Source organism: Cyrtonyx montezumae, unplaced genomic scaffold (genome assembly GCF_038088225.1).
Source record: "Cyrtonyx montezumae isolate F1298 unplaced genomic scaffold, pur_monq_1.0 scaffold_6, whole genome shotgun sequence".
Taxonomy (NCBI): domain Eukaryota; kingdom Metazoa; phylum Chordata; class Aves; order Galliformes; family Odontophoridae; genus Cyrtonyx; species Cyrtonyx montezumae.
The window spans coordinates 3,820,981-3,845,610 of record NW_027072067.1 but is presented as its reverse complement, the minus strand read 5'-3'; the positions used below and the strand labels follow the sequence as shown (position 1 = coordinate 3,845,610).

The 24,630-nt window shown below is 45.9% G+C and overlaps 2 protein-coding genes across 4 annotated transcripts in view; both read left to right on the top strand.

Annotated features, from left to right (window-relative positions):
• The first annotated feature begins 135 nt into the window (after positions 1–135).
• Positions 136–24,630, top strand: part of TPRA1 (transmembrane protein adipocyte associated 1) — a 42,196-nt gene continuing 17,701 nt past the window's right edge. The window contains exons 1-11 of one of the 3 annotated variants that reach the window (XM_065749265.1): positions 136–207; positions 3,615–3,814; positions 3,952–4,084; positions 5,858–5,944; positions 7,501–7,573; positions 8,555–8,634; positions 9,744–9,854; positions 10,249–10,309; positions 10,760–10,862; positions 11,506–11,586; positions 12,641–13,498. In XM_065749265.1, the coding sequence (XP_065605337.1) occupies positions 3,642–3,814; positions 3,952–4,084; positions 5,858–5,944; positions 7,501–7,573; positions 8,555–8,634; positions 9,744–9,854; positions 10,249–10,309; positions 10,760–10,862; positions 11,506–11,586; positions 12,641–12,875 (1,137 nt within the window). In that variant the 5' untranslated portion in view covers positions 136–207; positions 3,615–3,641 and the 3' untranslated portion in view covers positions 12,876–13,498. Of the gene's footprint in view, positions 208–1,784; positions 3,369–3,614; positions 3,815–3,951; positions 4,085–5,857; positions 5,945–7,500; positions 7,574–8,554; positions 8,635–9,743; positions 9,855–10,248; positions 10,310–10,759; positions 10,863–11,505; positions 11,587–12,640; positions 13,499–24,630 lie in introns of those variants that run through there. The other 2 variants (XM_065749266.1, XM_065749267.1) reach the window with 2 other exon arrangements.
• CHCHD6 (coiled-coil-helix-coiled-coil-helix domain containing 6) overlaps positions 15,904–24,630 on the top strand; it is a 96,951-nt gene continuing 88,224 nt past the window's right edge. Inside the window, exons 1-4 of the mRNA XM_065749270.1 lie at positions 15,904–16,021; positions 16,220–16,340; positions 17,666–17,735; positions 18,168–18,312. Of these exons, the coding sequence (XP_065605342.1) occupies positions 15,932–16,021; positions 16,220–16,340; positions 17,666–17,735; positions 18,168–18,312 (426 nt within the window). The 5' untranslated portion in view covers positions 15,904–15,931. The remainder of the gene's footprint in view (positions 16,022–16,219; positions 16,341–17,665; positions 17,736–18,167; positions 18,313–24,630) is intronic.

Below are 24,630 nucleotides of genomic sequence, written 5' to 3'. Positions count from 1 at the left end.
CAGCCCCAAGCCCCGCAGCGTACCGCCCACCCGGGCCCTCCCACCGGCGCCGAGCTCCTCCTCCTCCGCTTACCATTGGCCGGGGCCTCCGCTTCTTTCCGCCTCCCCAGCAGCAGCGCTGGGGCCGCGGCCTGGCATGGCGGGGCTGGGCCCCCGCGACTGAGCGCTGGGAAGGCCAAGGCCGGGCAGAGCCGCGCCCAGCTGCGGGTATGGAGCGGGACGGCGGCGGGGGGGGCACGGCCTGGGCCTGGCTGCGGCCCTCGGAGCCCGGAGCGGGGGGGGTGGGGCGGTCTCTGCCCGCTGTCCCGGCCGCGCTCGGGCCTCGGGGCCGCGCTGGTTCTCGGGTGTGCGCGCGGAGCTCGGGGTGCTCTGGAGCCGCGCGCTTCGTCCCGCTGCTCTCGCAGCGGCTGCTCGCCTGTTGTTTGTGCGGAGCTGAGGCGTCCCCGTGCTGCTCCTTTCCTTCCTCTGCCTCGTGCGGGAAGGAAACGTGATGTGTGGTGTACCCCAGCTTGCTCCTGAGCTTGGCGTTCTGTCTGCTTTGACTTACTGGTGCTTTTGTTGCTTTTCTTTAGTTCCTCTCTTTTAGAGTTTCATCCTAAAGCAGAAGCGATAGTGAAAGCTGGGGAGAAGGGACTTGAGCCGTGGCAGGGCAGGCGGGCCACCTGTTGGTTCCAGTCCGGCCGTGAGTGGCAATGGCTTTGATCGAAGGGGAGATCTGAGCAACTGTCTTTATAGAGGACAGCAGCGGGAAAAGGTTTCCTCTCCCCTTTAAAGCCGTGTAACCTATTGAAGTAATGCTTTTGTTTAAGCAGGAATCCAGTAAGCATACTTCAGTTACACACATCCAGAGTTGTAGGGAGCGTACCAGCCCTGGTGCAGTCTGTGCTCACAAGGTTTTCCAATGCTGTTTCCAGAAAGAAAGCAAGCAATTGCTTTTGTTAAACCTGGAAGTGCAGTAGGTGTGTGTGCACCTGTACGTGGTTGAGTTTTGAGGCTGCAGAGAACTGCTGGTGACCTGGGCCATGGGTTTCCTTGAGCTTGGTTACAATATAAATATGTGTCCTGAACCAAAAAGCAGAATCCCGTCGGTAAGAGGCAGCTGCCTGCCCGGTGCTGTATCACAGTGGCATAGAAAACTCTTTTTCCTTTTGTTTTCTAGCATGTGGTGGTTCGAGCTGCTTGTCAGAAGGGATGGCTGGGGCACAGGGTGCTGCTGTGTGGCTGCGGGGAGGCTTCAGCTCCTCTGTGTGGGCTGGGCTGGTGGCCTTGGGCAGGGTGTGGTGAGTGATCTCTGGGCTATGCTCAGCTGACCCGGTTATGGGGCACGGGTTTGGGGTGTGCAGCAGGGAGCAGTGCTGCTGGGCATGATGGAGCCTAACTGCTTCCCTGGCGTCAGTTCCCAGTCCCATTGCTGTGGGTTTGTTGCTGGTGAGCACAACCAGGAACGGGATGCATCTCAGCATCCTCTCTGTAGTCTTTGGCTGTTAGAAAGACAAGAAGCGTGCTGGCAGTGTGCTCTGGCTGCCCTTCTGCAGCATGCTGCTCGTTTTGCTGCCCTGCCTTTGTAGGGTACTAGCTCCAGGGCGCAGTGAGCAGCCTGGCACGGTGGTAAGCTGGGTTCTGCTTTGCCCTTTGAAACCTCGTGACTGAGGCTGACTGTTGCATGTGGCCTCTCCTCTCCTTATCAGCAGCTCACTGTTGTTGCGTGATAGTGATGGATTCTAGGGAAAAAGGTTGGAGGCTGCTTGTTCTTCTTTCCTAAGAACACGTTTATTTTTCCATGTAGTTCTTCTGCAGGTTTAATCAAACCGTTTTCATTGGGGTTTCCCAGGTGAAATTCTTTGTCTCAGAAGCTGTTAGAGGTGTGATGGTTCACAGCTGGTGTAATTCTACTCACGCTCTGTGAGTTTTCTCTATCCTTTCCCAGCATTTTTAAGTATCAGAAGGAATAAGGGATTCTTCTGTGTTGGCAAATGTGACTGTGTGTTTGCTGCTGCTGAGCTGTGGAGGTCAGTGAAAATGCTTCAGAGGAGAAGAATGGAACAGAATTATTTACAGGAAATCCTTCTCAGTGGTGTCAGTCTAGAGGAGTGAGTTACTGGAGGGAAGAGAGGATGCTTCAGGGGAAGTCTGCAGTGTGAAGGTGGCTTGCTGGAACCCCCACTAGGACTGGGATCGTCTGGCACAGGTATTGCCATCTCAGCACAAAGTTGATCTTTCCAGCTTTCTGTGTGTTTATTTAACAATGTCTTATGTGCAGCATGGCATATGGCAGTTGGAAAGGAAAATCCTATCCCAGGGAGTATCTATCAATGTGGGTGAATCAAAGGGGAGGGGTTGTTGGGAGAGGCGTGGTGCCTCCAGTCCTCAGAAGAATTAGGATGAATCTCAGCCTCTGAAGGAAGGTCTGTGCCCTGGAGTCCTGAGGAGTTTGTGGGGAAGGTGCTGCTGAGCCCTGAAAGCTCCAGAGGTGACACAGGGTTGTGCTTGTTCTCTCTGACCTGTGAGTCATCTCAAACCTACCAGGAAAACGACCTGCTGACTCCTGGCACTGAGGCTGTTGGTTTTGCTATGCCAGCCAGGGTTTGATTCAAGCAGGGAGATTTTTTTCTTTTAAGATGAATTCTGGATTGGCCGTAGCACGTGGTTCAGTCTCTGGTGATGTGCATATCCACTCGAGCTTCTGAGGTGATGGTGGAACCAACAGAGAGACTGCAGCTGTTACTTCTACTGCTGCAGCACTTAGAAAGCCACTGGGTACAAGTTGTGTGGAGTGTAACAGAGAGCAAAGTTTGTCTTCTGCAAGGACAGCTAATAACACAGCAGCACAGGGCCTGGGGGTGGACAGATGGCAGAAAAGATAATGATCTCTCAGGGCAGGCAACTCAGAAACATCTCAGCAGGAGAATGGGAAGCTCTGTCTTGTCTGTTTTCTGGGTGCCTGAAGGGGGGTAAGGTAGGGCAGCAGGAGAGCCAAGCACCATGACTCGCTCTGAGTTCACAGCTCTTTGCTGCCAGTGAGCTTGAAGGAGATGCTAACTTTCTGCATCTTTACTGTGCTGCTTAAGATCAGAATAGTTCTGGTGTCTTGCAGAGAGGGAAATATGCTGAATTTTGGCTTTTTGAGGATTGATTTCTGAATACAGTCCCTGTAGGTAGAAGAATGTGGGTCTCTGACTGTGGAGTTGCTAGCAACTTTTCCTTTGCTGTTGTAGAAATTAGTTTGTTGACTTCTTGTGCTTGGGAGCTAGAATAATCGGTGCTCTGATGCAGCAGGATTTTTATCTGTCTGACGATGCCATGTATTGCTTCTGAGGTTTGATGTCTCCTATCAATCTGCTGAGGCTCAAATAATCACTGTTCTGAAGGTGCATTTTACTGTGATACAAGATGCTGATTTTACACTGTCTACCTTAATGGCTGTGTGCAGAGTAAAGGCAGGTGTTATTCTGTTGTGTAATAGTCTTTGATTACAATAATTTGCTGTTACATGCAGGAAGCAGTTGTGTGTGGCCCTAATGGAAGGGATATGCTTTTTTAACTCTGACTCACAACTGATTTAAAGTGCCCTTTTCTCTCTGCTGTTGTCTCGTGCCGTGTTTGACCTGAACAAGCAAGAAGGCAGGATATTCCAGTCCGTGATGACCACGATGAGATTCTCCATGTCTGACAACATCACACACTCTACTGCCCTGGTGACAGAACTAGATAATGTGACAGCTTTGTCTCCAACGACGCAGACAATCAATGGCACGAACATCACGGTGCCACATAAGTGCCTGCTGTTGCTCTATGAGGACATTGGGAAGTCCAGGTGAGAAAGAGAAGATGGGATCACAGTCTGGGTCAGGGAAAAGAGCTTGCTTTCTCAGAGCTGGGTGAGAAGGGGCTGGTACCTTGCTTTCTAGATGCTGAAGATCAGGACAAAACTGTTCTATTTACTTTTTGCAGAGTCCGCTACTGGGATCTTTTGCTCCTGGTTCCCAATGTGCTTTTCTTTATGTTTCTTCTCTGGAAGCTGCCCTCTGCCAGGGCCAAAATCCGGGTCACTTCCAGCCCAATCTTCACTACATTCTACATACTTGTGAGTACTGCTGTGTGCTTTTGAACTGATTGAAGGAGTGTTTTTGTTACCACTTGTGAGCAATACTGCTGAACCAATGGAGAGAGAGCCTAGACCAAATCTCACAGTTGGAGGTACGCTACCAGGAGTAGATTTTTTGCTGTCTGAACTCTGCTTTTCAGCTTCTGGTTATGTCCATATCTGGATATAGGTGGATTTATTCTATGGTGGCTTTTTTTTATTCTCTGGTCTCCTTCTGTTGTGCTGTAGACTTGGAATCCAGCATTTTATATTTTCCCTGTTCCTTGTGGTAAGTGGCATGACATGAAACCAGTATCTCACTGAGTTCACATGTGTGAAATGTTGGAGCATAATAAGCAGCTCCATACACAACTGCTCCAAACTTAAAAATAATAATAATAATAATTTTACTGTCAATTTCCAGTCTGGATTTAGGTATTCCTTTTCATTTCCAGTAATACAGGGAAGGTAAATGAAAATAAAAAGCTCTGAAGTCTCTCAGAAGCAAAACTCCTCAGAAACCAGAGGGAAGAAAGAGCGAGCTGACTCTGCTGTTGACAATTTCAGAGCAGTGTGAGAAGTAGAAAGTGCTGAAACAGTCGTAGAGAAAACTGCTTTCACTCAGTTTGATCTTCTGGATTATTCTCTCTGGAAATGAGTATCAGTATGTTCAGTGAGGATTTCCTTTCAGATGTCTCTTTGTCGCATTCTGAAGGAATGCTTTCTTGTGGAGTCAGTGATTAAAGCCAAGTTGATAGCTCTGGAGGACTCTATTGAAAGGAAAACACACCCTTTTTGCTTCCTCTCTGAGTTGTTGCTGCTCCAGGGATTTTCTTTTTTTGTCAGTGTTTTGTCCCTGTTTTCCACCCAAGAAGGGAATGTTGCATGGTTATTCTTTTGAGCAATTTGCATCTCCTCTTCCTCTGAGGAGGAAGCATCCTGCTGTAGGTGGCTTTTTGGTTGATTCCATTCTCCATCCACCTTGAAGTCAGCTTGTACTTCTCACTCTGTGATAGATGTGGCTGTTTCATACCTTTGTCATTAGTGTAAATAAGCCTGTAGCTTGGAGAATTGTATCTGGAAAAATCTGCTTTCTCAGAGAGCGAGTCTGTACAGCAGAGGATAGGTATATCCAACAGAGCTCTTCATTCTGTAGCATGGCTGAGGCAGCACAGAGACTGGAGGATTAGCCTTGCTGAGATCTGTGCTGTCATGCTGAAATGGTATGAGCTGACTTGGGTATCTTAACGCTGCACTGTGCAGTAGGTGAAGATGCTTTAAAGCTGTTATCGGAGTTGTCTTATCTTTTGCGTTCCTGAGCATTGTCAGTGTTGTGAAAAGAAACAACAGTGTGGATTTCAGCTTTATCAAAGATCTGAGATGAGGTAGTCGGTATCAAGTGGCTTCTGTTATCTGATGGGATTGGTTTATTCAGTCATACCAAGCACTTGATCTTCCAATTCAGAGAGATGTATTTTTTTGTATGATCGCCCCCAGTGAACTGAGAGGTGTGGAGAATGATTGCTTGTAAGAGAGTCGTCGTAAAGGAGTGCTTAATCTGACAGCTGAAGAGAGGTGCACCTTCATAAGCTCTAAGCCAGAATTCCTGTACCTGATAAACCTTCAGGAAGTTAACTCAAATATGTTATGGGAAGTCCCCAGTACACATAAAAAGACTTCGAAGCTGGCCTGGAAACAGCACGCCAGAAATGTCTATGATCACCATGCATACGTGCCTTTTGAATTAATCTCTTTGCTACTTTTTTCATGTAGGTATTTGTGGTGGCTTTGGTTGGTATTGCCCGTGCTGTTGTCTCCATGACTGTGAGTGCCTCTGATGCTGCCACAGTTGCTGATAAGGTAGGTACAGCACTCATTCTGGAGGCTCTGCTTTGTGGTGGTGTGGCCACGGTGTTCTGCTACTGCTTCCCATTTGTGTGCATGCAAGAGGAAGGTGGTTTTATTTGCAGTGCTTATAGCTGTGTTTACTATGAAATCCTGTTCTAGCTGTATCTAAGTGGTCACAACCTCTTCAGGCTGTAAAACAATGGGCTTCCTAATTTAGACATGCAAACGGTGGTAAAACTTTCCTGTTTCAGAGATAGAAAGTTCTGCTTTGCAAGAGCTAAACAAACATTTAGATACCTTTAGTGGATAGGAGAAGTGTGGCCTTCCATGTTCTTGCTGTCTTTGAAGGGCTCTTGGAAAAATACTGTACTTCCTTGTGTTGAAAGTAAATAAAACTACTTTTTGTCCTGATAGCAGGATGTCCTTGCAGTTACTTCCAGCACAGGGTGAACCCTTAACAAACAGGAAATAGCCTTGTATGTGCTGTTCCTTTGTAATCACTTGAGTTGCAACAGAGTGTTACCTAAAACAAAAAGCTCTGCCTATCTTGAGGTGCTGGAGAGAGAAGAGCCACAGATCATCTGCCTTTCTCACTGAGGATCTGTATGGTGTTTTTCTCCTTAATGTTGCCTGTCAGAGCATTTTTAGGCACTGTGTGTTATGTGTGGATGAGTATTTGTTGCATTTTCATTCACCTCTGTTGAACAGACAGAAGTCCAGGACTTGAGTAATGGAGAAGAGATGAGAAGTTGCTTTTTTCAGCTCTGCTGGTACTTCTCCACAGTACAATTGCTGAGAAGTTATGCAGAAAGACAGACTTGATATAATTTTTTCCTGCAGATGCCTCTTAACTGTTATTTTTTTATCCTTTTTCTCATATACACATATTTCTCTTGTGTTAAAAAGCATCACTTGCCTCTTATTATCTGCATATTTTCTAAGCAGTGCTACTGGGAGCTTGGAGAAAAAGAATTAATGAGCCAGAATCTAGGTTCTTGTACCCAGGTTCGACACTGGTTTATTGGAGGACTTTCTGGAAAGTCTCTTAACCTGCTGTTTATCTGGTCTTGTTTCACCAAATAAAGTATGGGAATGAAAATGACAGACTGGAAGCTATTAATTGCAGAGTTGGCTATATTTTGGATTTGGGGACCACTGTCTTTGAAGGAAGACTTATGTCTTCTTTCAGTCTTTACTTCAGAATTTACTACTTTAGGATCTGGCCCAGTTGAATATCAGAGCTGTAAGATCATTTTGAGTTGCTTCTTCCTTTGAGTAGCACAGAAGTGCATGGCTATGGCAAATGACCAGTTCATAAACGTGGCAGGCAGTGGCCACATTGTCTCTATGCTGTTTGCTTGCTCTCACATGATTGTCCTGTCCAGGCAAGGTCAGAGCTTGGGATGTGAAAAATAAGCATCGTGCAAATCATAAGGGAAGGTTGCAGGAATAGCCTGCTCACTGAGAGACAGCCATCCCCTGGAGTAGAGAGCATCATTTTCTGTATTAACTTGTAGCTGGTTCCTGGCTCCTTCTGATCATGTTCGTCTGTTTTCTTTATGCCACAGATCCTGTGGGAGATCACGAGGTTCTTCCTTCTGGCGATCGAGCTGAGCGTGGTGATTCTAGGCCTTGCCTTTGGTAAGTGTCAGGTGCTTTACTGAGTGCTACCAATGTTTCCTATTCCCTTCCTTTCCACCAAGGCTGCATCTGTAAGTGTGTGTTTAAGGGGTTCTGGAATAAAGACAGAAGACAAACTGGGCAGTTTGTTAGCAATGGTTGGAAGCCTGTGGTTACATTTATGGTTCTGCAACTTGTGCAGTTTCAGGGTTTATCTGTGCTTTGTTTCTCCTGCATGTGGTGAGGTACTGCACGACATGTGCAGAAGACTGTTTGTACACAGACCAGATGTCTGATCTTTGCATAAAACACATCTTATGTAAGATGGTTATGTTTGAGGATACTTCTGTCCTCTCACCCTTGTTTAGTTTGATTCTCTCCTGGCTTCATTCAATTCATTTGTAGTCAGTCACTCTGCATTCAGTTGTATGAGTGAAAATAGTTTGGAACACATCTTGCTGAGGGGCAGACGTGGGGGAGGGGGAACTTGATAGGTGTCTCTATCACATCTGCAATTGAGACTGGAGTACTGGTTCTCACTTCTGTGGGGTTGTAAAATAATACAGGCTGGAGGGAGCTTTCAGGGATTGATTGCTCCAGCACATCTCAGTGCAAATGGTTCTAAATTGTTAGGCCTTTCTTCCTCTAACTCAGTCTCCCATCACTGTTTTTCCTGAAAATAATCTCCAGCTTGTCCCTGTAGCAGATTATGGAGTCATTCCTGCTTTTATTCCTTTTGGCCTCATAACACCAGTGAATGAACTCGTTTATTTTTTGTATGTTTGTGTGGGTGGGAGGAAAGCAAGTTTAAAACCTATTGTTTTATGGGCTTTGTTTTGTGTTTAAAAGGATCAGCTCCGCAAGTGGAAGCAGTTATGAAGGGTTAAGTGAGCTGGAACCTTCCCATAGGGCATTTGGAAATGCAGATGTTTTCTTGTGATTGTTTTGGGGAGAACTGATTTTTAGCACATCCCGAATCACTTCTGTATTCGTTAATTCCAGGTCACCTGGAGAGCAAGTCAAGTGTGAAGCATGTTCTAGCAATCACTACAGTGCTGTCTTTAGCATATTCTGTCACTCAGGTGAGTATGTTAGAGCTGAAGAGGTTAACTGGCTTAAAGTCAGGTGTGGGGCTCCTGCCTGGGGCGTGGGGGAAGCAGCAGCATTGCTCTTTAGGCTGTGGGGGAAGACTGAATTCTTGTGGTAGTATATGAAGATCCCCAGAATATACTCTAGACAGTCCTCTTCATGGCATGAGTGGCTCAGCCAGGGTTGAGAAATAAGGTGGAAAATACAGATGGATGGCTTTGTCCAGTGGATCTTGGAACAAGAGTTGGAATTTCTCACATCTGTGCCATGAATTTTGAATCTGGCTTCAAGTGCAATGCAAACTAGATGGAGACTGCCCAAGTGTGCTCACCAGGCTGTGCACTATGCTGTTTGTCTCCTTTCTCTTGATCTGAGAGCTCTTGCTTCCCTTCAAATTAGCAGCTGGCTTGCTAACTCCATTTATTAGCTCAGTCCATCTCTCTGGACAATGCAGTATGTGTCTGGTGTTATTCTTCTCATTGGTATGTAAGTGGTCAGCCTTGTGCCTCTATTTGAGGTGATACCAGAATAACACAGGCAGCTGTTTGGTGATCAGGCCCTTGTGTGCAGAGGCAGTGAGCTGCTCATTACCAGATGACACTTAATTGTGCACCTACAGCTCTAGCACTTTGATACACTGAATCTGGGTTCAGTATATGCTTAAAAGTGCTTTTCTCTCTCCACTGTACGGTGGCTTCTGTTCTTAATCATTTCTCAGATTCAAATGGGGGAGACAGTCTTCTTTCCCAGCTCTTACACAAGTGTAGGCATTTATATTCTGGGTATAGCAAGATAGGTGTAAGTGAGAGATTCAAATGGGTCTCTGGAACAGATGGCTGATGGCATCCTCTCTCCTCCTTTTACTCTCTTTCTGGAATATCATTGATACTGTTTCCTTTAGATACTCATTCTTGTCACTTTGTTCCCCCCTCACGTCTTGTGCTTCTTCCTTTTCTCCTTGGTGAACTTAATGGGCAACATTTGTGTCTCAGGTGGCAGAGAACTTTTATTTGAACTTTAAACATAGTCTCTTTTATACAGACAGTCACTGTAACGAGGATACCAACCATAACAGTATTGTGATGTGCCATTTCTTTCCTAGGGGACCTTGGAAATCCTATACCCTGATGCTCACCTCTCAGCTGAAGACTTCAACATCTATGGCCACGGAGGGAGACACTTCTGGCTTGCCAGCTCTTGTTTCTTCTTTCTGGTGAGTATGAGGCATGTGTTAAATACTCTGACAGCCTCTCTGTATTTTCTAAATGAGACAAGGAGGATGATTTGAGTATAGAAAGGCCCTGGGCCCTTCCTGCCTGATAGGCAATGCAGCACTGATGCTTTTCACGAGGTGGAGAAGTGGAAGAAGTAAAGATGCAAACTGCAACAAATGAATCCCAGCTGAACTCAGGTGTTCCTCACTACCTTGTTTCTTGATGACTGGCCTTTGTGTGCAGATGAGGTGAGATGTGGAGCTCTCACATTTGCACTGGATTTAATAATGGGGGACTGTGCCCTGATTTGAGACATCTAGGATGCTCGTGATACCACATATTGTCCTTGCAAGTCTTCCTAAGCTACAGAAAAATCTTTTTTTGTCTCAACAGGTCTATTCCTTTGTGGTGATTCTTCCAAAAACTCCTCTTAAAGATCGGATTTCTCTGCCCTGTAAGTGACTGTAGTGTTTCCATCATGTAAATAGAGCAGCACCAGTATATAACATAAGTGGTGGGAGTAAGAGGTTCCTCTGTATGGCTGTGCTATGGATGCATCTAGCTGTTTCAGGGTACAACTTCAGATTGAGCTGTGGAGTTCTTTATTTGTCTCTAGTGTCTTGGCATGTGTTGCCAGAGCCATCTGCTTTCGTGCTCTCAGAGCTCATTTTCTGTGTGTTTGCATGCATACATGTGCAGGAGAGTATGTTCAGCCCTTTATACCTCTGTCAGTCCTGGCAGTGTGGGACAGAAAAATTTGGTCTTTACTGCTAAGAGTTTATAAATAACCAAGATGCTGAGATGCTTACACTGGGTTTGCTGTCTCTGTCAAACAGAACCTATTTGCATTGTGCTGGTGGTTATGAGGTTGAGCTTTACCTTTATGCCCATGTCTTTCTCACAGCCAGGAAGAGTTTTTACATTTATGCTGGGATCCTGGCAGTGCTGAATCTGGTGCAGGGTCTGGGCAGTGCCCTTCTCTGTGTGGATATTATAGAAGGACTGTGGTATGTATGTTGGGGAAGGAGTCTACAGCCTGCTTTCTAGTGGTACATTTGTGTCCTTCAACACTGTCTTGGGTAAACAAACTTCTACAGTGTTCCTAAGGAGGAATAAAGCTATTTTTTTTGTTGTTTTATTGGACGAAAAAAAAAAATTAAATGGTCAGGAAACTCACAGCTGGGAAGTCTTTGGAGCTGCATGTTCCACAGTGGTCTTGAGGTGGTGAACAAGAGCAGCAGCGTGAGTCCACTGATGCCTGGTCCATTGGCTTGTTTTGTATCTAATCAGCGAGCAAATAGCCTGTTTTTGGAAGTGGAGGTGCTGGAAGTAACAGAGGCACCTTCAGTCATATCTGGAGTCTCATTCTGCAGGGATCAATCACATTCCATGAGTCAAAACTGGGAGTACTGGGACTCTGCCTTGAGTCACATCCTGGGATGTGGCATGGTTCCCTTTCAGAGTGACTAGAAGCAGTGACATGGTTGCAGCAATGTCTGTTACTTTGCATGTTTAGCATAGGATTTGTGCTTGGCTTGCATGCTCTTGAAGGAAACAGAGTCGTTTCTTCTGCGTGGACGTGGTTGGGGTTATCCAGCTGTATTCTGTTTGAGTCCTAGATACATTCATGTTCCCTGTTGCTTTTGACAGCTGTGTTGATGCTACTACGTTCCTCTACTTCAGCTTCTTTGCACCTCTCATCTATGTGGCATTCCTGAAAGGCTTCTTTGGGTGAGTAGCAGGAACAGGGGTTGGGTTGTTACTTGATGGTTCTGTACCAAGATTTATTATGTGGTTGGAAAACAGGCAATGACTGGAATGCCACTTAGGGAGCCAGTGTTTCATTCCTGGCTTACTGATTTGCTTTTGTGGCCCTACACTGGCCACTTCTATCCAACACTCCCCTGTGTACAGGGTAGAGCTGATTGTATTCCTCCCAAACATTTCTGACAGTCGCTTCAGGGTCTGCATCCTATTCAGTGCAAAGTTCTGCTGCTGAAATCAGTGACTAAATGATGAGCGAGGCACTGAGTCCTGACAGATGAAGCTGGCTCCGAGTGGGTTTTTAGGTGGTTTGCTGATTAAGCAACCCTTAAGCTTTTGGGGTTCCCGTGCAATGAACCGGTCACCACTGGAAAGCTCTGTCGAGTGTTGATTGCAGGGCCGAGGGTGCCGCCGTGTGGCCGCTCAGGGGAGATGTGCGTTGGTAGAAAAGAGTGCTTCGATGTAAGCTGTATGTTCTGCTGTCTGAGCAGGAGACGTCAGTGAGGCTTCAGAACTACTAAAACCAGAGCATCAAAAATGTTTCTGATGTCTTCTGAAATCAGGACAGTACATGGAGATAGAAAGTGCTGTTTTGTGAGCGTGTGTATTTTGAGTTTCCTTTAGGGCACAAATGGAATGTGGAGTAGAATCCTTTGGCTGGATTTCACAGCAAACAGTGATGCCTGGGTGCTGTTCTCAGTAATTCTGAACTCACAAAGAGGAGAACGTGCTCACGACACTGATGTCAGGACTCTGCTGTGTTGTTTTTTTTTTTCCCTGGGTAGCCTGGTCTGAAGCTCCAGTTAGCACTGTTTCACAGCTGTTATTCCACTATGTCTATATCCAGACTGAAAGCTAATATATGACGTTCTTTAATAGAAGAGAAAGACATTCTTTAATAGAAGAGACAGTCCTTTGATACTTAAATGTGTTGTTTCAGTGCTGCTGAGTTTCTGTAAAGGATAAGTGGCTGTTATGAGATACTTTGCTTATATGTGTTTTAAATTCCTAATGACTCTAGGTCTGAGCCGAAGATCCTTTTCTCCTACAAATGTCAAGTGGATGAACCTGAAGATGTGGATGTGCACCTACCCCACGCTTATGCTGTTGCCAAGAAGGAGGGAATGGATTCTGGGTTCTACTCAAGCACTCAGATTGATACCACGGCCTACCTGGATGACGTGGCCTCTATGCCATATCACGTGGGCAGCATCAACAGCATAGACAGTGATCGTTGGAAAGCCATCAATTCCTAAGGCAGGGGTTCCCTGCACCTGATGCCTCGTTTTCCCTTGTAAACTCCCCGATACTGCAGATGTTAGGATATCCACTGGAAGTCTGTTCATTGCTATCTGCTGTGGCTTTCCTCTTTTTCCTTAGGATTTCTGAAACTTATTTTGGAACTAAGTTAACAGCCAAAATCCTTTTGGAATGAACATTTTTCTGTCGTTGCCTGAGAACAATTTAGAACAGTCCTGTTCATAAAAACCCATAAACACTGAACCTTCCTGATTCTTCGTGTTCCAGATGTGAATATGACCCAGAAGGCAGTCCTGACTGGCACCTCTTGCTTCTCAATGACTGACAGCACTTGCTTGCCAACTAAGGGAACGTTGTTTAGGGGCTGTTTATTTGTCTTCTACACCTAGAGAGAGAGCTTGGTGGTTTAAACCAAAATAGGTTTTTCTAGGCTTTCTCAGGCAGCACAGATGTCTGGATCTTGTCATAAGAACAGCACAGGCAGCAATAGCAGTGTCTAAATGAGGAAGCTGCTCAGTTGGACTCATCTCTGGTTTCAGCTAATGCTAATGAAAAATGTGAACTGCGATTGTTACGAGTTCAAAGGATTGTGTTCTGAGAGTGTGGGAAGGAGAAGAATGTCCAGCATATCCTAAGGCTGTTTTGGAGGGCTTATGCTAGTAGCTTGCAGCATGTGTGTGAGCTGACAAAACGACAGGGAGGCAGGACAGGCAGCTGCTGCCCAGCTGAGCTGAAGAAGTTGTGAAACAGTCCATGGATATGGCACTGCTGTGCATCTGAGCTCACAGGGAGATCTCTATAACAGCACTGAAGCATGGCTGAGTGTCAAGAACACAGCGTGTACGGTTGGTGTATGTTATCTGCAGTGTGCTTCATGGCTCTGGCAGGGTCATGGAGAGGGCTGTGAGGGAAGAGGCTGTCTCTGCTGATGAAGGCTTCAGAGATATTAAGATGCCTGAAGCAGAATGGAGGCTGATGAATCTGAGCTGTCAGTGCGTAGTGACTGGGAGCTCTCAAACACCATGGGCATCTTGGAACACCAGTCAGGTTGGTTCTAGGTTGGGAGGCAGGTGGGAAGGGATGCTCTGCTACAGCTTCTGTAGCGTCCTCTTCTGTTACCCTTCAGATCCCAAGACTTCTACTGACCTTACTAGGCTTTTTGTCTTGGTTTATTGAAAGTGCTTCCGGGCATGTGAAGTGTGGTTCATTTAAAAACTGGAACTTGATCTTTTCCACACTGGAATAGGGACTGTTGTCATTGCTGTTTGGCATGCAGTTCCAAGACATTTTGTTCCAATCCAGGGACTGTGAAGCTGATAGCTGCAATAAACTGGTTTCTGAGACAGATTGTGCTCTCCAATGATGAAGAGGCTTATTCTTCTAGCTTTGGGGTAGTCACCTTTGGGGAGCCTACCTAACCCTTCTGGGTAGGTGGAGATTTGCTGTAGGCGATAGCAACTTCCCATTAAAAATTGTATAAAGAAGGAATTTGAAACATTTCAGCACTGTGCATCTCTTGCCCTAGCTGTTCCTCAAGAAATACTGGGATAAGTGTTCCTCAAGAAATACTGGGATAAGAGTTCATGGGAAATCATGCAGGGTGCAGCATGGAGGTACCAGTTCAGGTCCTGAGCGGGTCTGGGGAAAGCATTTCTCACCGTAGGGGAAGAAACAGTTTGGATAAGAACACAAGGTTCCTATCAGTTGCCAAAACTATGCAGGCCCCTCGCTTATCTTTTTTTGTCAATGAGCAGTGCAGCCTCTCTGTTCTGCAGCCTGGGCACTTTGCCCTGCAGGCTTCTGGGTAGCTAGCGTTGCCACCATTAATAATAATAAATAATGCCACAAAACACTTTTTTTATCACAAAAAAGACTTCCATGTGTGAGAGCAAGTCTCAAGTGTCCTGCCTTCCACATTTCCATTAGGAAAGGGGTGGACAAGCAACTGGCCTGGCCAAGTCGGTCCTTGCCACGTTAGGGCAGTGTTCTGTGCTCCTCCTGTTGCTTGCTGCGAATCTGCCTCAGCCACATTTTACTTGTAGAAGGGATGGATGATGCAGTGCCTGAATTGCCCTGCTGCTGCTCTTAGTGTGGCTCCGATCATGAGCTGCTGTTAGCAAACGTGGGGAAACCTGCAGAGCTTCCCTGGAGTCGGTTGGCCTTGGATGGGTCTGAAAGGTCTGAATGTCTCTGCAGCTCACCTGAGCAGGTGGTCAGCATGGCTGCCCTGTCCTGTGCCTGCAGAGCTCCTGTATTTCTGGAGCAGCCTGTGTTCTGCTGCTGGGGAGCTCCTGTGCTAGGTCATGGACTGACCTTCCTTCTGTGTGTATATATAATGCTTTGGGCCGTATTTGCAATGGTCCTTGAGCAGAAGTGTGTTGTGTGTGGGGGTGTGCGTGTGTAAAGAGTCTAAATATAGAATAAATGTATATTTTTGTTTGTAAAATAAAGAAATAAAATGATGTTTGGCATAAATGGTTATACTTTCTTTCTCAAATGATCCATGTTTCGGAGAAAATGATTTTTAGAGTTAAAAACAGGTTTTGGCAGATGTTAATGGAATTATGTGGTGCCTTTTTGTAGCGGATGGATTTTTTTCCCTTCTTGGATGCCTATGACAGCATGTGGATGAGCAGAGCGTGGTCTTAAGCTTTAAGCAATTGAGAGAAGCCTTGGGCTTTTCTCCATGACTTGATCTTGCTGTTCCAGGTCAGGGTTTCTCCCTTCTTGTGTGGAGGTGACACACAGCTTCGCATTCTGGGCTTTGGAGCGACTGCTGGTGATCCTTTTCGGCTCAAGTGCCATCGGTTGAGGTGAGCAGGTGCCGGGTTAGAAATAACGCAGCTGTGAGAGTGGTCTGGGAGGAACGGCCCCGGGGACCGTGACCGCGCCGGACCACAGCTCCCACAATGCCCCGCGGCACGCCGCCAGCACGGCGCTTCGCGATTGGCCGTCCCGGAGCCGCCCGCCAATGGGAGCACGCCATGTTGGCGGGTGCCGGCAGCGTGTCGGGGCTGGGGGGAGAGGCATCCCCAGCGGCCGCCCCGCCGGCATGGGGGGCAGCGAGAGCAGCCAGGGCGGCAGGAAGGTGTCCTTCGGGCTGGACGAGCGGGAGCAAGTCCGGGTGCTGCACGGCATCAAGGTGAGGCGGGCACGGCTTCGGTCGGGGGGGGGACTGCTGCAGCCCCGGGCCGGCCTGCGCTCACCTCAGCGTTGCGTTGCGGGGTGAGCCCCGCGCCCCGCCTCTCCTCCGTGAAGGATGCTTGTTTCCGTCCGCTGCTCGTCCTCGTGCTTAGCTGACTAACTTGGTTGATTTCTTTCTCACGTATGCGCGTTTTAGCTCACTGAAGACGTAGTGAATCGAATGAAGGAATCTCAAAGTAGAAAGGACAGCCAGAGATCGCCCCGCTCATCCAGTGGTACAGCTCCAACAGCTGCGGAAGGGAAACCCAAATCTACAGGTACTGCCAGTCCCTGTCAGGTCTGTGGATTTGACACCTGTAGGGGAGCTGTTAGGTCAGGGTTTGACCTGGTGAAGGGGCGTGGCTGCCCGGTTCAGGGGTGTTGTTTCCCCTGAAACAACAGGCAAGTTGTTTGCACCTGTGTTCCCCACCAGACCAGAAGGGGTGGGCCAAGGGTGGAGCCCCCCTGGGCTCGGATAAGGGGCAGCCACTGAAGGTAGAGCATCTCTCAGGCCTAGGCTGCTTCCTGGGAAGGAGTGCTGCACACCTGGAGTGCCCCTTCACTAGTTGGGTGAGTTGCAGTCTTCTTTCTGTGGATAACTGTTGGCCTACCTGCACGTCAAGGGGTATTTTGCTGCTTCTGAAGTGGGACAGCGTGTTGCTGTCGCGTGTTATATAGCATGAGTATCCTGAGAGGAGCAGCTGAAATACTGTAGTTTTAGTTCTGTTGCTGTGTGACTTTAAGACAACTTGTTTTCATAGGTCCTTTTGTTTTGTCTATAGAGTGCTATCATTCTCAGAAGCATCAATAAACTTGCAGGACTTTGTGGTTATAGAGTTTCAGATAAACACGCAGTAAGCAAGGCAGTGATTATTTCATCTTTGTTTCTGGATTCCTTTTCCATGCACAGGGAGTTTATGGTGGATGGGTGGGGAGATGGTACTTTTTGTTGTTTGAAAATAAATTCCTTCTTGGAGGGGAAGGATAGACTGGATGCAGCTTATGTGATGTGTCAGGTGAACAGCGAGAACGTGATTTCTGAACTTGACTTTCTTTACAGTTCAGAAAATGATCTGATTTCTATTGGTTCACAAATATACTCTGTTGATAAACTTTTATCGGTGTGGATTACAGGCATACAAACTAACGTGAGGTTTATGAGCCAGGCCTTCACTGCTGGAAATTTCTTTGCTGTTAGCCTACATCTTTTCTGAAAGTGGTTTCAATTTTATGGATGAGCTCCATCAAATAATTTAATCTCTGTAATTACAAGGAAAGCGGGAAGAGTTAATGGAGCTAGAAGGAACAGCTAGAAAATGGGACTGGAAATATGCTCGTGTTTCACTGTGTGTGTGAGTAACATCCTTACCTAGATGCTTCTGCAGTGTGCTTGGTTCAGTGTGCCTTGTGAACACAGTGCTGGCAGTATCTCTTTCATGAATTCTAACTCAGATTTAGGTTTTGTTGAGGCTTTTCTAGGAGTGTTATTCATTCTCTTGGTGGGATAATGTGGGTTAAGTATTTTCTTCTCATCAAATAATTTATGCTGTGATGACAGCGTTTTGTGTTACGGTTGCTGCAGATTTCTGTTCTTTCTTTCTAGGAGTCCAGCCACCAGCAGCAGGTAACTCTGGTCAGAAGGCTACAGTTGCAGAGCAGGAGTTATACAGGAGGTGAGGTGAAGTTTGGGGAACAAGATAGTTTAGCTCCTTTTACACTGCCAAGCGAACTCCTTTTATTGTGGTACAGCCTTTCATCTTTTCTGAAGCAGTATCTATTTATCTAGCTAACTACATTCTGTTATTATGATTTTTAGATGAGAGTTAAGTACTTAATAGAGTTAAATGTAACTGAAATATAAGCTTACACGGAGCTCAGTTGGCTGTTTTTGCCTGTGAACACGTCAGTGAAAACTGCAGGTCATGCTTGAAGTTTGTTGGACTTTTCAGTTTCTGCTAATAATGGGGGGACTGCGAGCAGACTTTGTGCCTAATTGATTATGCATTTGGGTTTTTGCCCTCGTCAAGGATTGTCCATGCTAGGCCATGACCCCATTGCCAGAAGTCAGCTGGTCAGCTTTCTGTTTGTTTTTGGCACTGCTATAGGTATGAGCAGGAGCAGGCCCTGGTCCAAGAGGAGCTGCTCCGACTGGCCAAGAGAGAAAGGGAAGCAGCTGGTGAGACACTGAGCACTGCCCTTCAGTGGGAAAGGAACAGCACCATCGAGGAGAGGAAGAGAGCAGCTCAGCTGGTGAGTAACAGCACCATCCAGAGTATTCCCATGCAGGACAGTCTGAAATCTCTCTCCTTGAAGGGGTTTGTTATATGTCACTTGTATGTTGAGTTGAGAAACTGATTTAGTCTGAAACGCTTGCCACCTCTTTACTCTTTGGCTTACAGTGCAGGTGGCAAGCTGTGCCTCTCAGGCAGTGATTCTGAGGGCAGGCTGGCAGGGATTGGCATGAGCAATGATTGTGCTGAGGACAGCCTGACCTGTGGGGGGAGGAGGATGAATAGTAGGTCAGTGTGCTTTGTGTGTATGGGATTGTTGTCTCATTGTGTTCTATTGAACTGCAAAGTGTATGGAACATGTTTCAATACATGTGGGATCAAACTCTGATCTGACGTGTCATGAAGCTTTGCTTTGTGTTCCTGGAGCATGGCTGTGCAAGTACACAATTTAATTAAAATAATTCTTGAATCTTTTGTCGTCTTGGTAACAAAATGTATTGATGCTTAATGCTCTCTTGGTATCATTTCTGTGTTCTATTAAATACTGATGTTACTTTGACCATGCTGTGCTGCCTATACACAATACAGAGTCTTACTGGAACTGCCACTTCTTCCTGACCTGCAGTAGGATGAGGTGTGACAGCAAGGGGGGGCTGTGCTTCCTGCAGTGAGGTCAAACTGCCTGTTTGTGTGAACTCTGATGTTGAAAATCTTTGTTGAGAGAGCTGGGCTACGAGTTAATTCTCTTAACCTAATGCATACTGGGAGGACAGTTTGGAAGAGGGGACAGACTTGAGCAGTGTTTGCTGTCTGTGTTCTGTCCTACTGATCTCTTGGTTGTGCTTGATGGAACTGAAGACTCTCGGTGAGCGTGTTCTGTCTGTGTGCTGAGTATGGCTTACCCAGGTACGTGATTTGGCTGCAAAGCATTTTGAAGTTATAATACTGGGGGCTGAATAAATAAAATTGAAATGCAAATGACTATTATGGTTTGGGCAGAATGCTGTAGCCCATCTCTGGCAGTAGTGCTTCTGGAGAGCACGAGAACAGAGCAGCCACAAGGCAGTGCTTCCCACCTGCTGACCCTTGCAACTTCTGTTCTGAGGCTTCTTTGGTTAAAGGTTGTTTTATCACCTGTGAATGTATTCGTTGTGGTTTTGGACCTGTTAATGCCTTCTATCTCTCTAGTAACCTGTAGCATGTGACTGTCACTAAGGCTCTGAGGTTGCTCTCCCTGGTATAGCTGGTAACTTTTGCTTGCCAGATTGTGCCCTAACCATGGGAAGTCTGTCTGGTTGCTGAGCTTTGGGATAGTGATGTCTGAGGCAGGTGACTGCTATTGCTCTAGATAGGTGGTCTGGGTCAGCAGACACAGTGTTAGCTCTCTTCCCACTGGGAAGAGTGTTATCTTTATGAATGCAGTTAACAGCTGTGTAAAGAGAGGTGGAAGAAGTTAGTGTCCAGCCTAAAGATAAGGCCTGCCCTCCTGCAGTGGGCTACATAGGATGGTCTGAGAGCTGTGACTAGCAGAGACAGCAATAGTTGTGAAGTCTGATACCTCTAAAACGAGGTGGGGACTGACCTCTAATGTACAAAAGCTGTTTTCTTATCTGAATTAGCTTTGAATCCTGTGGTGTTGTACGTCCAGGTACTGCAAACTTGATGTTGTACAAATACTGGATCATGCTTTTCCAGTGTAACCTGCAAAACATAAATATTGGCCATGCAATGTGTTGCAAGGCTGAGAAACTTGAACTTCATTGCTCTTCAACTGTCTCCTGATCAGTCATAAACTTAAGACCCTTAAAAATGGAATAGTCTGGTCTGTCCTTCCAAAGATGAGGTCACAGCTACTGTCTGTTGGTCTGCAGGTGTCTTTCTAAGCAGGAACCGTTTCTGTCACACTTTTTGAATTGTTAGGATCCCTATTGGATTTGCTGTACCTCAGCTGCAGTTTCCTTTCAGGTATAGTCACCTGATTCTGCTTTCTGAATCCTATTTGTATCATATCTGCCCTTTGTCTTCCAGTATTTTCTTTTTCCTTTATTTGGAACAGAGCTTGAATATTTTTGCTCACTCTTCTGCTTTCTAGTCCTGGAGTGTTAAGTAAATAATGGATGTGGGATGCTCTTTCATCTCATCTGTATCTGTCCTCCCTCTCGGGCAGGAAGGAGTAGTGGAGGTAGATGTACCTGGTGGTACTCTCTGTGCAGATGGAACTGAAAATATTCTGCAGTTTATAAAGGAAACTGCTTTTGGAGTTCTTGTATTTTATTATGACCTACAAGGAAAGCCAGAGAAAAATGGGCCAGCTCCCATGATGGAAATAGGTTAGTAATTTGCTTCTAACAGTACTTACCTTTGTAAGAATTGAAAATCATGCCATGTATCGTTAGGTTTATTTTATTGTTTATTTTGATGCTTACAGTAAGATCCTGAGCTGCCCTGAGCCCTCCCTGCATCAGTTTGTTATAGCTGGCCTTCGCAGTGCTGCAATATCCTCCTTTAACTTTACCATTTGTGGATCGTAAATCCAAATAGGATAGCTGGATTTTGAAACCATTTCATTTTGATTGTGCTGAACATTGCTTGTCATTTAATCTGTGCTTTATGACTTTTGCTCTGCCTTTTATTATTGGCAGGATCTTCGAGGGACTTCAGTGATATTATATAGTGTACAGTCCTGGAGAGAGTGTGGCTAATGCTGTCAGGTTCTGGGCCCTTCATCCTTTTGGGATAGGGTACAGATTAAATCTGGTTGATCTTTCTTTTTCTGAACAGTTCACTGGTCACAGAAGAATGTGGATCCTGTTCTACATTTGTGTCTTGATTTATTTTTTTAGTAACTTAGAACAAGGAATTTAACTTGTAGATCACTTAGGTTTTGACTAAAGCTCCCTAAAGGTGTTCAGAGCTCTGTAAGTGGAAACACTGCAGCACTGTGTAGGTTTTGATGACCCATGTGGGACTGGCTCAGGTGGAAGCAGCCATCCACAGCAGCTGAGCACAGCTCTCACCAGTGGATATCAGATTTGTTTGTGCATCACTGCAGGATCACAGTACTGGCTGGACTCTCCAATAACTTAATGCCACAAGTACTAACAAGACAACAAGGATGATGTGTACAGTACATCAGAGCAGGGCCTGTGGTGTATAACTAAAGCCTGAAGTCCCATGTGCAATATGCAGGAATCACACCAGCCATCTTTTTTTTCCTGAATTCCACTTTGTGAAACTTCTAAACTTGTCTTACTTGAGTTATTTAATTCCTTGTCTTTGTTGTGAATAGTCTTGCATTTTCGTAAACCTCAAATCTTTCCTTTTTCATTTCCAATTAATCAAAACCTCATCTCTTAACTCCTTGCTGCTTCTGGCTTTTTTTTCCTACTAACAAAAGAAACTTTGCAAGCAAAGCTGCTCTTTTGTAATCTCCTAGGGCTGTGCAGGGTGTGCAGCATGAGCTGTCATCTTGGAGCCAGTGACTCCCAGCCTGATGGCTTTTGCTGGAACGTTTGAAACAAATCAATGTGGAATGGGGCTGGAGAAAAGCAGAAGCTGGTGGGGGGAATCAACGTGATTAAGCGAAGACATCTCATTACTGCTCTAGAAAGGGAGGATTATAACTTATAAAATAGGAGGATCTCATTTAGGGGCCGTGAGTGCCTGTGTTATCAGGACAGAGGGAGAGCAAATAGAATAAATGAAATTAATACTTTGAAAAGAAGCATTATGCGGATTTCAGAATTGAACTAATATGATTTGTGCCGAGCCTCAAAGTTCTTATCTTCCCATTTAATACCCCTCAGATAATGGCTTTGTCAGAGTTATTGACCAAGAGTCCTCGTACCACTTGGAAGGAATGAACTCAGAAATGGGGCGATGGTAGGACAAACTTTGCGCCATAATTAGCTGTTTCAGGCAAGACAGAAGGGCAGGGAAGTCCTTTCTCCAGCCAGTGACAAGGGATGGTTTACCACTCCCAGCCCTGAGCTCTAGCTGGCTGGATGGCTGCCTCATTTTTCTGGTGGCTCTTTGGGGAATGCGTGTGGGACAAAGTCCTTGCAGGAAGCAGGGCTTGGCCTGTCTCTGGGTGCTCCAGAGATGATTTTGATGCTGATTTTGATCAGTCATGGGCTGCTGGGTTCCTTTCAAAGGATCTGTTGCCCAGAAATAATCTATTTGCTTTTCGGAGCCTCACTTCTGACCTTGATTTGGGAGAGAAAGGCTGAAGGCAGAGTGCTGAGTGGGAACAACTTTGGTTGGGTCAGCAAGTTTTGATGTTGTTGTGAGTGTGGGATTCTGAGCTCCAGGGCTTTGCACACAACATGTACACACTCTAAGCTCCAAAGAGTCCCAGCACACGTTTCATGCATACCAGCTGGTATTTCTTTTGCCCCTTGGAAGGAATGATCCTATTGGCCCATCAGTAGAAAGCCTTCTTTGGTCTTCTGGTAACTGCTGAAGCTTCAAGCTCATCTTGCTTAGGTTCTTGCCCATTGTTATTGGCTGATGTTAACTGTAGAAGCAGCTGAACTGGGACTGGAAGGTAGACAACTCTGGTTCGTGCTGTCATTTCTTGCCACTGTGACAAGCTGTATTGACCAGCTGAGCTCCTGTAGTAGCAAAGTGTTGGTGATAGTGTGGGGACATCAGTGAGGTGAGTCTGTTATTTCTGGGCTCAGGCCTCTATCAGCAACACGTGTTTTTTTTTTTCCCTCCCCATGCACGTGAATTGTTGCAGTGGAAGGCAGTGATCCTGTCAGCTTTGCCTGATGGTTTGGGCATTGCTGTGGCAGTTCTGTTGGTGCTGTTTGCTCTGTGTTTACAATGTAGCTGCACGTTGTGCTCAAACTATTCTGTTTTTCAGTTTGCACATCTATGTTGCTAACACAAATGCTGTTTTTCTGTCTTCAGTAATTCTTTCTGTGTGGGTTTCTTGATGGAAGCCTTTTTGGTGGGTGAGACACTGACTTAAATCTGAAAACATGGGTACTTAGTTTTGAACTATAATGCAACGTGAGGGGGGAAAAAAATCGGGTTTTTAATGTTTAATTTCTCATTGCTGTTACAGTGATTAGCAACAAACATCTACACGTGCTTACTGCAGGAATCGACACCTTGCTTCAGATTCATTTTTATATTTTGTTTGGAATATGTAATGCATTTTAGGTATTGGGACCTGAATTTGCAATTTGGGTGCAGCCAGTTATGGGGACATGTCCTCCTGGTGGTCTGGCTGTTTGCAGAGCACTGACACTCTTGTGTCAGGCACTTACATACCCTCAGAGCATACCAAACCAGCCAGGGCTGCTGCTTGGGTTTGCCCAGGTGCTGTTGTCTTGGGCTAGAAGTTGCAGTGTGAGTGTTTCTGATTGCTTTTGCTAATTGGATAAAGCTGCCTTTTTAAGTATGTTGACACAAATGGAAAGGTGGAGGTTTTTTGATGCAAGCCTTGGTGATTTGTTACAGAAAGGGCATTGCTGATGTCTCTTAATGTAAATGAATTGAAACAGAAGTAGGGTGTATGTACAGTGACACTCCTATATGGCTTCTCTCAGCAATAAACTATTGGTTAAACAGAGCTGAAGGCACTGTTCCTCGGGAAGGGGTTCCTGCTGACAGAAGCTCATCCTGTTAGGCAGTAACTTCTGCTAGTTTGGAGCTTCCTGACACACACACACACACAACTTCAGGAGCAAAGGTAGGCCCCAACAGCTGAGATGCTGTAACAGCTCAGGGGGAGTTAGGATCTTAACCTGTGGTGTCATAATTTCTGGTTTATTTTCAGATAGACTTTATTTTTTAAGCTCTGCATTTAGCAGTTCTTTGGGTTGGACTTGGTAATTAACAGATATGCAGTGTTGCTTTGCCATTGCTAAGGGTTGGCTCTATTTGATGAGCTGTCTGTTGTTAGGTGTATGGTCAAGTACTGTGGGTGCTTCTAATTAGGAGATAGTGCCTGTCATTAAGTGCCAAAGATGTTTCCAAAGAGTCAGACAGCCCGTAGTTCTGCAAGCTCTCTTTTTATTTAAAATATTATTTTTTTGACCTAAAAAAGTCTGTTTAGTAGTAGCATTAATAAGGATGTGTTCCACTTCTCTGCATTTTTAATGCCTGATATGGAGACCTACTGCTGTGTGCAAGGAAGAGCCATTGTGCTTGGAGCCAGCCTGCCAGTGCTTCCCCAGCTGAGGACTCTGCAGGGTTTTGTAGCTCCATGTGTTGTTTCCTATGTTGCAGGCCATTGATGAGTGAATTAACTAGCTGGACTACGAGTAGCTTCAGATCCTTCAGATCTATTTGACTCTCCTGTTGTCTGAGTTGTTGAAATGCTTTT